Raw genomic sequence first — 12,499 nt, forward strand, 5'->3', positions numbered from 1 at the left:
ATAAGAGAAAAAGGCTGATTAACTGTTCTGCTGATGTATGGAGAGAAAATATAAAGAAAACCGAATGTCAAAGAACAAACATGAAGAATTAATAGTCTGACTGTATGAGCACTTAAAAAATTAAAAAAAAAACAAGTAAGGAATATAAACAAATACTAATCTTCTACACACAAATAAGTGCGAATTGAAACAAGTAGGAAGTAACATTAAGGAAGTACATTTCACCTGTATCAGGTTGATAATGATTTTTGAAAACATAATTTTTGCCCTAGTTGGTTTGGCTCAATGGTTAGTTAGAGTGTCGGCTGCAGACTGAAGGGTCCTGGTTCAACTCTGGCCAAGGGCACATTCTTCGGTTGCAGGCTCAATCCCTGGCCCTGGTCGGGGCACATGAGGGAGGCAACCAATTGATGTGTCTCTCTTATATCACCTTTTCTCTGTCTCCCCCCCCTTCCACTCTCTCTGAAAAGCAATGGAAAAAGTATCCTCCAGTGAGGATTAAAAAATAAAAACATAAAAAAATTACTTAAAAAAGACAATTTTCAGGGTAGATAAGGTGGGGTAAATAGTATACAACTATTACTGTGTAATGTTAGTAAAGGTATAAACAGGTGTGGCTTTCAAGAGGGTAATTTGAAAATATATGTTAAAAGACTTAAAATGTACCTAGCAGCTTCAATCTGTATTTCTCTCACTGTGAACAAGGGCTGTAATGTGAATGAGACCGAGCATGATGCATTTAGTAAAGCTAAAGCCATTTGCAAATGGTGAATATAGTACTGATTCATTTAAAAGTATCAAATAAACCTTCAGGTAAAGAAATGGTTGGATAGAAAACAAAAGGATTAAATGGTTTTGTGTGTTTTTTTTGGTTATTTTTGGCTTTCTACTCTATACCTTTAAGAAAAAAGTAAAAATATAAAAAGGAAACTATGAAGAAAATAAATCTAACATGCAGGAAGATTTAAAAATTATTTGATGATAGGATGAAAAGTTTAGAACACAGTAAAGATAAAAGAGTGTGATAGTAAAAATAATTCTACTTACATAACTATATACTCAATAAAATATACAATCTCTCTGGGCCTAGATTTCCCCATCTGTAAAGTGAGGGTCTTGAACTCGCTTATTACATCCCCTTTGCTTCTTAATTATTTGTAATTTTGGACAGCCATGAATAAGAACACTTTAAATTGAACAGAGAAGAGTAGGTCTTATATAATAAAAGATTTTAACATTAACTGAATTATGCAGCTGCATGGATATGTTACACTTGTATAAAAACTAGTTTACTCAGATAAAATGTTAAACAAGGAATTACCATTTAGTATGCTCTTGTTCTTCTTGTTCTGGAAATGGCTTCTGTTTTTTCTTGGCCTGTTCTTCCAAAAGCCAACTTTTCCTCTTCAACCCCTTCTTATGTTCTGAATTCAGGTTTATACTCTGAACAACAGCTTCAATGACATCTGTAACTGTATCAGGACCAAGGTGTAGTGCTGTTCCTTCTTCGCCTTCATTCAATTCTGGGCTGACAAACTGGGTAGCCTGGAATGCTTGCATTGATACCACCGCCTGGAGGGGACATTTCCGAGGTCGACCTGGTCTGCGTTTCACAAAGTTATTTCCTGTCCTGGCCTGTCTTTGAAGTTTTTTGGCTTTTAAAATTTTATTGACATGGTCCAGATTTTTCTTGGTGGCCAAGATTTTGTCATAATTGCACATTTTCCGAGCTTGGCGCTGCATAGCTTCCACTACACTTCTCTTTATATGATGAGGGGAACAGCTGCTTGGCAACTTTTCAGAAAGGAGTGAAATGCTATTACTGCAGGAGTCACTGGGGACTGCAGGCACTAGAAGGCTGTCTGGTTTTCCCAGGGTTCGCTCCTTGCTATGGCTATGGCCTGGACTGGAGGAAGGTGGCACAGAGGCAGATGCAATCATAGCATCAATATTTTTCTCCAGGGGCTCTTGGTCCTCATGTTGTACCATTCGTTGCAGCAGACTATCCACAGAGTCATCCCCAGAAGAAACCAATCTTGGACTTCGAGAGGGAACTCCATTCACTAAATAAGATGACAAACCACACACATATAAAAACTGAACACAGCTAATTATTTAACTATCTCTTTATATAGGACAAAAGACAAGAAATACTGCTCTATTTTTCACAGCAAGATTAAACATCATAATATCATATGCATTAGTCTTTCACAGGCAAGCTGATAGCATACCTTCATGAATAGATACATTACAGTAACCATAATAAATTCAAAATTGGCCCATATTTCCTTAATGATATGTAGGTTAAAACACAACAATTCTCACTCTTTGAGATGAGGAACAGAAAGAAGAAAGAATTAATTTCTTCAAAAATCAAGGTCCAAAAAATAAAGGACACGACAGTGAAAGGAATACTGGCTTTTGGATAAAGACCTAAACTTTAAATACAGATAATATTGCTAGTTCAGTACTTTTTCTGCCAATGTCACAAGTGCAAAGGAATAGAAGTGAAGCTCTTTTCTTAGATAAAGCTTTAAAATTATAATAAAAAAATCTATACAGCTCTGGCCAGGTAGCTCAGTTGGTGAGTGTCCTCCCAATATGCCAGGTTGGAGGTTCGATTCCAAGGCAGGGCACATACAAAAATCAACCAATGAATGCGTAAATAAATGCAACAACAAATCAATGTTTCTCTCTCTTTTGTCTCTCTCTCTCCCCGCCTCCTTCTCTCCCTCCCTCTCTTCTACTCTCTCTTAAAAAATCAATGGAAAAATTATCCTTGGTGAGGATTAAAAAAGAGAAAACAATCCCATTTATAACTGCATCAAAAAATATATACCTGGATATATAAGGCAATGGAGAAAGAAACTGAAGAAGATACAAATACACGGAGAAATGTATCGTGCTCATGGATAAGAATTAACATAATTAAAATATTCGTACTACCCAAAGCAATCTACATATTCAATGTAATCCCTACTAAAATATCAATGGCATTTTTCACAGAACTACAATAAATGGTTTTAAAATTTATATGAAACCACATAAGACCCAAATAGCAAAGCAATCTTGAGAAAGAACAAAGTTCTTTCTATACTTACAAGGCTATAGTAATTAAAACAGCATGAACTAGCATAAAAACAGACAAATAGACCAATGGAACAGAACAGAGAGCCCAGACTATAAACCCACACCCATATGGTGAATGACATAAGAGGCAAGAATATACAATGGGTAAAGACAGTTTCTTCAATAAATGGTGTTGGAAAAACTGGACAGATACATGTGAAGAAAAAAAAAAGAAACCAGTTTCTTACACCATATACAAGAATAAACTCAAAGCAGATTAAAGACTTAAGTGTAAGACCTAAAACCATAAAACTCCTAGAAGAAAACATAGGCAATAAATTCTTTGACATCACTCTTAGTCATATTTTTTTGACATGTCTCCTCAGCCGAGGGATACAAAAGGAAAAATAAATGAATGGGACTACATCAAACTAAAAAGATTTTACACAGCAAAGGAAACCATCAACAAAACGAAAAGACAACGTACTAAATGGGAGAAGATATTCACCAACGATACATCCAATAAGGAGTTAATATCCAAAATAAACACATACAACTTAACACCAAAAACCCTGCAAACAATCCAATAAAAAAATGGGCAGAGTATCTGAATAGACATTTCTCCAAAGACATACAGACGGCCAATAGACATATGAAGAGATGCTCAGTGTCACTATTCATCAGAGAAATGTAAATTAAAACTTATTTATCACCTTAAGTTTATCAGAATGGCCAGCATCAATAAATAAACAAACAAGTGGTGGCAAGGACAGAGAGAAAAGGGAACCCTTGTACACTGTTGGTGGGATTGTTAATTGGTACAGCAACTATGAAAACAGTATGGAGGTTCCTCAAAAAATTAAAAATAGAATTACCATATGACCCAGCTACTCCTAGGTATTTAACCAACAAAATCCAAAACAATTCAAAAAGATATCTGTATCCCTATGTTCACTGAATCTTTATTTACAATATCCAAGATATGGAAGTAACCTAAGTTCCCATTGATAAAGACGATGTGGTACATATTTACAATGGAATATTACTTGGCCATAAAAAGAATGAAATTTAACCATTTGTGATAACATGAATGGACTTAGAGGGTATTACGCTAAGTGAAAGTCAGAGAAAGACAAATACCATATGATGTCACTTAATTGGGAAATCTGAAAAACAAAAAAAAACACCAAAACAAAAAACAACTAAATGAACAAAAAAACAGAAATCTTCTCGCCGGGCCAGGGTGGCTTAGTGGTTAAGCATCAGCCTATGATCCAGGAGATCTCAGTTCGATTCCCCGTCAGGGCACATGCCTGGGTTGTGGGCTCGATCCCCAGCAGGGGGCGTGCAGGAGGCAGCTGATCAATGACTCTCTCTCCAGAAATAAGCAATTTATAAGTTTAAAATGTTGCACTATTGTGAGCAGTGTCATGAATCTCATGTAGTCCCTCTCTGTCCCACATGGGAGGAATCATCCCTTTGTTTAACATATCCAGCTGTACATGCTATCCACCTCGTTAGTTAGTAGCGTTCTATGTTATCAGGTTATAACTGTTTCCATATAGCAGTGCTTGTGTTCAATTAAGTGTTATTATTTTACTTAACAACAGCCTCAAATTGCAAGAGTTGTGATGCTGGCAATTGGGATATGTCAAAAAGAAGCTGTAAAGTACTTCCTTTAAATGAAAAGGTGAAAGTTCTTAAGTTCTTAATAGGGAAAGAAAAAAAAAATCATATGCTGAGGTTATAGAAATCTGCAGTAAGAATGAATTTTCTATCTGAGAAACTACAGAGGAGGAAAAAGAAATTCATGCTAGTTTTGCTGTCACATCTCAAACTGTGGAAGTTATGACCATGGTGAGTGATAAAAAATGAAAAAGGCATTAAATTTGTGGGTAGAGACATGAACAGAAAACATATATGATTCAGTAATATCTGTGATTATTGGCATTCACTGGGGGTCTTGGAACAGATCCCCCGTGGATAAGGGAGGACTACTGTACGACTAGCTGGACACAAAGAGGTAAAAGAGGAAAACTATTATATTGTTTTAATGTACATTATTACTGATTTTCACATCCCAGAGTGACTTTTTTTATACAATATATTATAAGTCAATACAAATTATAATTTTTATTGCAAGTGTACAATATATATATGTATTTAAATATATCTTTATTAATTTCAGAGAGAGGAAAGAAGAGGGAGAGAGAGATAGAAACTTCAACGATGAGAGAGTGATTGATCAAGCCCGCAACCGGGCATGTGCCCTGACTGGGAATCGAACCCTGATCGCCTGGATCCTAGGTCAACGCTCAACCGCTGAGCCACGCCCGGCCGGGCAAGTGTACAATATTATAATTTAAGTCTATTCACAAGTAACACATGGGAAATTATCTTCAAAGTCTGGTAAAACAAACAGCACTTGCCTGTTGAAGTAGTACTTTCAGATGAAGACCTCTTCCGGGTAGGGCTACAGTTCATACTCTCTGATGGTCGCTGGGAAGACTTATCTGAGGTTGTTTGGGAACCTGGAGAAACACGGAAAGATAGAAATCATAGGAAAATTCAAGTCTAAAAATAATGTTAAACCATTCTGTGTTAGCACTGTAACATTTTAGTTGTTGCCACTGCCATTCCCTGTAATAATACGATTTTTAAGCTGACAATAAGAGGAAAATAAGCAGGGACAAACCACACTAGATGTTGCCGACAGAATTTCACAGGTTTCATACACATAATTTCTCCTGTTAGATTAACCGAGGAACACCTAGTTTTAGTGGAAGAACAAACAGAGTAATTTAGTTCTTATGTATTACTGTGAAATATATAGTTGAGATATTGATAAAAATCACTAACAATATCCTAACCAAATATGTTCCTGATTATTAATTCCAATTCACCATATAAACTGAAAAACAAAACTTACAATGCAACCTGATTGTTTCATTCAATAGAATCAGAGATGAAAATTGAAGGGTTAGACCTAAAATCCACATGCTTTATCTAATCGACAGAGGTCATTTTCATATTCTATGTTTTTCCTCTGCAGCATATTCTAAATGTGACTACTGTATCCATGAAGTAGAATAACCCCCCTTTAAAGCTGTACATTTAAGGTTCTTTGGTTATAAACATAAAAGCTCATGAAGACAAAGAAACTCAATTTCCTTTCAAAAAGTTTCATAGTTCTCCAAAACCCCAAGTCAATGCAGCATAACTTAACACATCTCTTACTGGAGTTTTAAGTATGTCATTCAGGAAAGACTATCTTCCTGAATAAAATATACTTGGTTCTGACTGGATTCCTTATAACTTAAAAAGCTAGCTGTTGAGAATACATAAGGAATGTCCATCTCATGTTTGTCAAAAAACTAGTAGCGCTCTGAAATGTGCACTTTTAATTTGAAAAAAGTTACAAATAAAAAGCCTTACATATAACTGGAGGCACAAAAGGTACAAGAAATCTAATACTTGAAGATGAGATTTTTACGATCTGCCCCTAATAAGAGTTAACTCCTTAATGAAGAAGTGAAGGACAAATTCCTTAATGAAGAAGTGAAGGACAAACTGAAGAACTGAGTGCAGCTAAGTTTCTAGTATCTCCCTTTCTCTACAAGAAAAAGTAAACTGTGAGCTTTATTTTAATTACATAATATCTTCAATCACATCACTGCAAATACTCTTTTAGCAGACTCTTAGGATTGCTCAGGTGAGATATGAGACTATGGATTGCCTTTCAAGATTAACAAGTTAGATTTCTGGGAAATTGATGTTGTGATAGTACATCCTACTTCTGAAACACAGTGATAATTAAGGCAAGATCTAATCAAGAAGCAAGGTTGTTTATTATCGAATCTTAAAAATAGATACAAAGGGATTTAAAAACCCCTAGACTGTGGTTCAGATAAGATTTCCATCACATAGCTAAATACAGTAAAATACCTAAGAAGTAAAAGCCCAGATATCAATGAAGACATATATTTGAGTATTAATACTGGAAAATTTATATAATGGACAGATAAATATTTCCTACTCAGACACAGAGCCAGACAGAAGACAAAAGCGGCCAAGAAGCTTGAGACATAACTGAACTCCCTTTATTACTCTTCTCTTGATGAATGGGAAAACAATCCTACATTAAGTGCTAAGGAAAGAAAGGTTGGAGAGCACTTTCTATAGAGTCTTTTCTCTCAATCACAAACTAACATTTATTGAATATAGTTTATACGCTTGGTACTATGCCAGACCTTGTAGAGGTTGGGGGATAGATATAAAAACAGTCTGTCCTCAAGGAGCTTATTTAGGGTCATGTATGTCAGCATGTATTACATTTCAGGTGGCATTTGTGCCACCCACTCTTGAGCTCCGTCTTCAGTTTCTATGCTATTTGGTAACATTTCCCAAATTCCTTGGTCATCTTCAAGAAATTCTTGATGAAGGCTTCAACTATACCTTTGATCATCAGGATATCCTGAGAATCACCCTGCCTGGCCTCACCCACCTCAGGGTAAAAGAGGGTACAGGCACTTTCTTCAAAGCTCCTTCTTTTGGTGGCATCTGGAGCTGCAGAGGAGGCAGTGGGAGGTGGAATGGGGGTCAGATCCCCGGAGATCGTTATTGGCAGCATTGTACAGCAATTCCTGAGAAACTGAAACAATTGAGAAAGAGATGGCTTAGCTTACTTAGCTTCTGAGCCATTTTTCATTTCCTGAAAGTAATGGAGGCCAGCAGCCTATTCTTAGGATTTAATAGGAGATTAGAATAAAACTTCATTCAGGAAGGTTCTCATTTTCATTTTTAAGTCTGTTTGAATTCCCTGTTCAGACAGAACTGTTCTCGACAATATTCCATATTTGAGGGGAATCAAGTTGTATTCCTGAGACACAGACCTCTAGGGCTTGGTAATCATCAGATCTGGACCCTTACTTCATTTTAAAACATTGCTTAAGCAGTGAGAGAATGAGGATACCTGAAAAAAATATTACCTAAGGATGTAAAGCAACCAGGTTTAAGACTGGAAAATGATGATGTAAACTTTTGTGCAAGAGGCAGCACCCTATAAAAGACGTTCAAAAGCAGGTCAAAACTGGCCTAATCATATGAAATCTGAAAACATTATCTCCCAAACTGCCAGAAGTATACTGTTTTATAAGCGCCATCATGCAATTGGGTGGCTGGGGAACAGCAAGATAATACCCAAAGAGAACAAGCATGTTCATTTCAAAGGAGACCAACGTACCTATGCTTCAAAACCTAAAACAGAATGCAATGCACAACTGAGTGTAGTATAGTCTTAAGCACATGGACTATGGAGTAAGGCATGGTGAGCTTGATTCCTGGCTCTGCTACAAATTAAACTATAAGATGTAGGCAAGTAAACATATTTGAAGGTTGGATTATTAAAGCACTCTAACTCACATTATGCTCAATTAGGAACTGGAACTAATTTAAAATATCAAGCATTTCTCTTAAATAAGAAGTACTAGTAAAATAAGTACCTCCATTTAATAAGTACTAGATAGCTACCTCCAAGGCTGGTAGGTAACTGTGAGGTTGGAAGAAGCTCCTATTAAGTGAATCTTCTAATTCAGATTTTTCACTGTAGCTTCTCCAGGGTTGGGATTATGCTCTGGATTACATCAGTAAAACCAGATGTGCCCAAATAATGAGTCACAACCTGAAAGTGTCTGGCTTTCTATTCAGCTCTATACCAGGGAAGTAAGTAGTTTTCTGTTTTTCCTATTTGGCTCTTTGGTTCTTCTAAATCATGGTTCATTCCTCAGGGGAGTTACTGCTTTGTTGCTATCTCTACCATGTGACAAATGTTTATTCGTATCTCATAACTGGTCATTTTATATCGTCCTAGAGGGATATGTGAAGACTCTCCATTATTAACAGGGCAAGAAGTTTGTATTTCAGTTCAAGAAAATCAGATACTTCCTCAGATAATACACACGATGAACACATATAATTTTAATTTTAGATACCAGAGAGTTCCATACTTTTTCATTTCAGTATAGTGTAAAGCCAAATAATTAAGTACTTTAGATGTAAACAATGAATATAAATGGGAATTCCTCAATTCACAAAACTATTAGGTAGAAACACTACTGAGTGTCCCATCACTTAAACAGCTTCAGAAATAGGTTTAGAAATTCTACACGCATAAATGAAGCAGAAAATATAGATTAAGCACTAAATAAAATTGGACTTCAACATAAATGTAAGCTGATTACTACACACACAAAAAAATTTCAATTAGAAAAATAGAAGCCTTCATGTAAAAAAAGTAGGCAGACTACTAGTAAGGAGGGAAATTGAAAAGAGAATATCATAAACTGGGATAATAGAAAAGGAATTAAGAATTAAAAACAAACTTGGAAATGTGACGGAGCCCTGGAAGTTGTTTTGATAGTAGGATCTCTAAATTTTATTTGGCCACTACTCAATGAGCTTTTAAAGATTAAGACAGGTTCTATGTCAAATTAGACAAAAAGGGGAAAGATGGTACTTTTATATAGCAAAACCTTAAGATGAAACCATGGATAAGAATGCCAGAAAGTTGAAACAATAAAAAAGAACATAACTGCATTTTAAAGGGATAAGAACCTGGAAATCTTCACATTATACATGACAAGTGGAAACCAAGATGATGTTCTAAAGTTGATCTGTCATAGGACATCTTGATTGATGCTTACACAGGAGGAAATGAAACAAATCTAAGATAAAAAAAGGAATGCTACATTTACAGACGCCTGGGTGTAACGATAGAGTCAAATGGGCAAAGATATCGGCATAAATAAAGAAAATTCCCACTGATAATAGTGTCTGTGGGGATGGGGAAAGGCATCACAAAGAAAACACTGGAATAAAGGTTCAAACTAATTCACTGAAGCCCTGAGTATCCTAGACAACAAAATGAGGAATTTACAAATGTAAATTAGCAAAAAAACCCCACAGTGAATGAAGCCAACAGTTGGATAAAATGTGTATTTCTTTAGTTTAAATCCATTATTAAAACTTTCATAACTTAATAAAACATGACTTTTGGTCATGCACTGTTGGGAGTCCAACTCTAAAGATCCAAGTAACTACACAATGGTTTGAATGAGCAGGTTAGGTTCTTTGATGTTTCTAATGCTAGAAAGAAATACCTTTGAGTAAACTAGGGTAAAACAGAGTTAAGTATGCTAGATTTGAAAGGATACTGTGCAATAGTCAGTTCAAAGATGAGAAAAATTTATTGTAAAGTAACATATTTAAAACAAATTTCTAATTTTTAAATCACTCCTTTCCACCAAAACTAAAATAGTTGCAAAATTTTAAGAAAGAAATTCATCTTCTTTTATCATTTATAAGTCAAGGCTATCAGCAATGTTCATTAAACAATGACTGAATCAAAACTGATAATAAAAATGGATACCATAGTAAAAGCATATGAGCATAAAATACCAAACTATTCAAAAACATCTGATCAAGTTTTTTTGTTTCAAGTTTTGAATCCTTTGCTGTTTCACAGTTCATAGTAGCCCTGGAAGTTTCTTTTGAATGAGGTGACTGCTGAGATAAGAGTTGGTTCCACAATAAAAACAGCTGATTCCAATTTTGAGAAATACACTTACTGAAAGTAATACATTTTATCTGACTCACCAATTAAATGTACTGAGAGGGAATGATTCAGAGCCTATGCTGGCGATTTTTAAGCTAAAAAGTCTGTTTTTCTCCATTTTATTTTTTCTCTCTTCTGTTTTTTTGCTTTTGGGTTTTTCTCCTTCTAATTAGGCTTTTCTCATGTCCAAAACAGTTCACTGAAATGAAATTCCTCTGGAAATTCCCCAAACTGCACTAACCACCACAATCAATTTTCTGATTTCATCTCGACATGTTCACACTTCACTTATGGGTGTTATAAATCAGAAATTTCTGATCAATGCTTACGTTCTTCAGTTAAAAAGAAAACAAAGCTCAGTATACTTTGCTTCAACCATTATGCTTTTACAGTGAATACACTTTTTCTGAACAAAAAATTTTACCCCCAGTTTATTCTTAGTGGATAGTTATCAACAGCTACAATAATTTCCCACTGTCTGCTTTTTCTATAATTTGTAATCTATAAATGCAAAAATACTACATGATAGTGCTCACCCCATTTTTAAAATCAGGTTGCAGGTTCTGGCATATACTGCCAGCTATGAGTTGAAATGCTAGAAAACAGGAATGGAATACCTGACACTTCAGGTCACAAACTCTTTCTCATTAGGCCTAGTTCATGTCTATCTAACACAGATACTTACTAAATAGAATTAGTTACCAGGATCGGGTGAAACCTGGGCTCACTTAAAGTGTGTAATTTCGTTACAATTTCATTTGCAACAAGCTGATTTTAGAATGTTAGTAGATAAGTTAGTATAGAAGACTATGTAACTTAAGAAAAACACTTAACCACCACATGCACATCATTTAAACAATTAGGCCTGTTACTCTTTTTAAAGCTTTATGAGATTTAATTTGCTTAGTCCCAAACTGCTCGAGTGATTCAGTCTGAGTGCCTAACTATTAAAAAGGTTAAATGCCTTGCTCCAGACTACATAGGAAGGCCTATCATTCCTGCCTGTGTCACTGACCTGATTTCATTTAATTTTCCTCAATTACATCAACATATCAAATATGTCTGTTTTATTCCAACTAACACTTACAAAGTTATTCTCCCAATAACTCTAGTACTCTCCGGGCACCATACATGGTTATTACAGTACTGACTATATTGCCTGTGCTGTACTTTATATCCCTGTGATCACCAATTTGTACTTCTTAATCCCTTCACCTTTTTCACCCCGGTCCTCTGACCTATCAAATGCAACCATCAATTTGTTCTCTGTATGAGTTTGTTTCTGTTTTGATTGTTCATTTGTTAGAATCCACATATAAATAAAATGGCATTTGTCTTTGTCTGACTTACTTCACTTACCATAATACCCCATAAGTTCATCCACGTTATTTGTTGCAAATAGTAAGATTTCTTTTTTTTTTTAAATGTCTTTATTGATCTCAGAGAGAGGGAGAGGGAGATATATAAACATCAATGATGAGAGTTACTGATCGGCTGCCTCCTGCACGCCCCCGACTGGGGATTGAGCCCACAACCCGGGCATGTGTCCTGGCGGGGAATCTAACCGCGATCTTCTGGACCCTAGGTCTACACTCAACCTCTGAGACATGCCCGGCTGGGCTCTTCTTTTTTTAATCCCTACCCAAGGGCATGCTTAGAGAGGAATTGGATGGGGGAGGGAAGAGAGAGAGAAACATCGATGTAAGAGGGAAAGATGGATCAGTTGCTTTCTGTACGTGGCAGAACAGGAATTGAACCCAAAACCCAGATATGTGCACTGACCAGGAATCAAACCAGTTAACATTTCGGTGCACAGGA

The 12,499-nt window shown here is 35.8% G+C and overlaps 1 protein-coding gene across 6 annotated transcripts in view; it reads right to left on the reverse strand.

Annotated features, from left to right (window-relative positions):
* The window catches only part of ASH1L (ASH1 like histone lysine methyltransferase), a 108,170-nt gene that overhangs the window by 54,352 nt on the left and 41,319 nt on the right, over window positions 1-12,499 (reverse strand). For 5 of the 6 annotated variants that reach the window (XM_016221375.2, XM_016221377.2, XM_016221374.2 and 2 more), the window contains 2 exons: window positions 5,499-5,600; window positions 1,322-2,063 (listed from right to left, as the gene is read on the reverse strand). In XM_016221375.2, coding sequence (XP_016076861.2) covers window positions 1,322-2,063; window positions 5,499-5,600 — 844 coding nt within the window. Of the gene's footprint in view, window positions 1-1,321; window positions 2,064-5,498; window positions 5,601-7,524; window positions 7,721-12,499 lie in introns of all 6 variants that reach the window. The other variant, XM_087828264.1, reaches the window with a different exon arrangement.

This window comes from Miniopterus natalensis, chromosome 19 (genome assembly GCF_054644295.1).
Source record: "Miniopterus natalensis isolate mMinNat1 chromosome 19, mMinNat1.hap1, whole genome shotgun sequence".
In the NCBI taxonomy this organism is placed as follows: Eukaryota; Metazoa; Chordata; class Mammalia; order Chiroptera; family Miniopteridae; genus Miniopterus; species Miniopterus natalensis.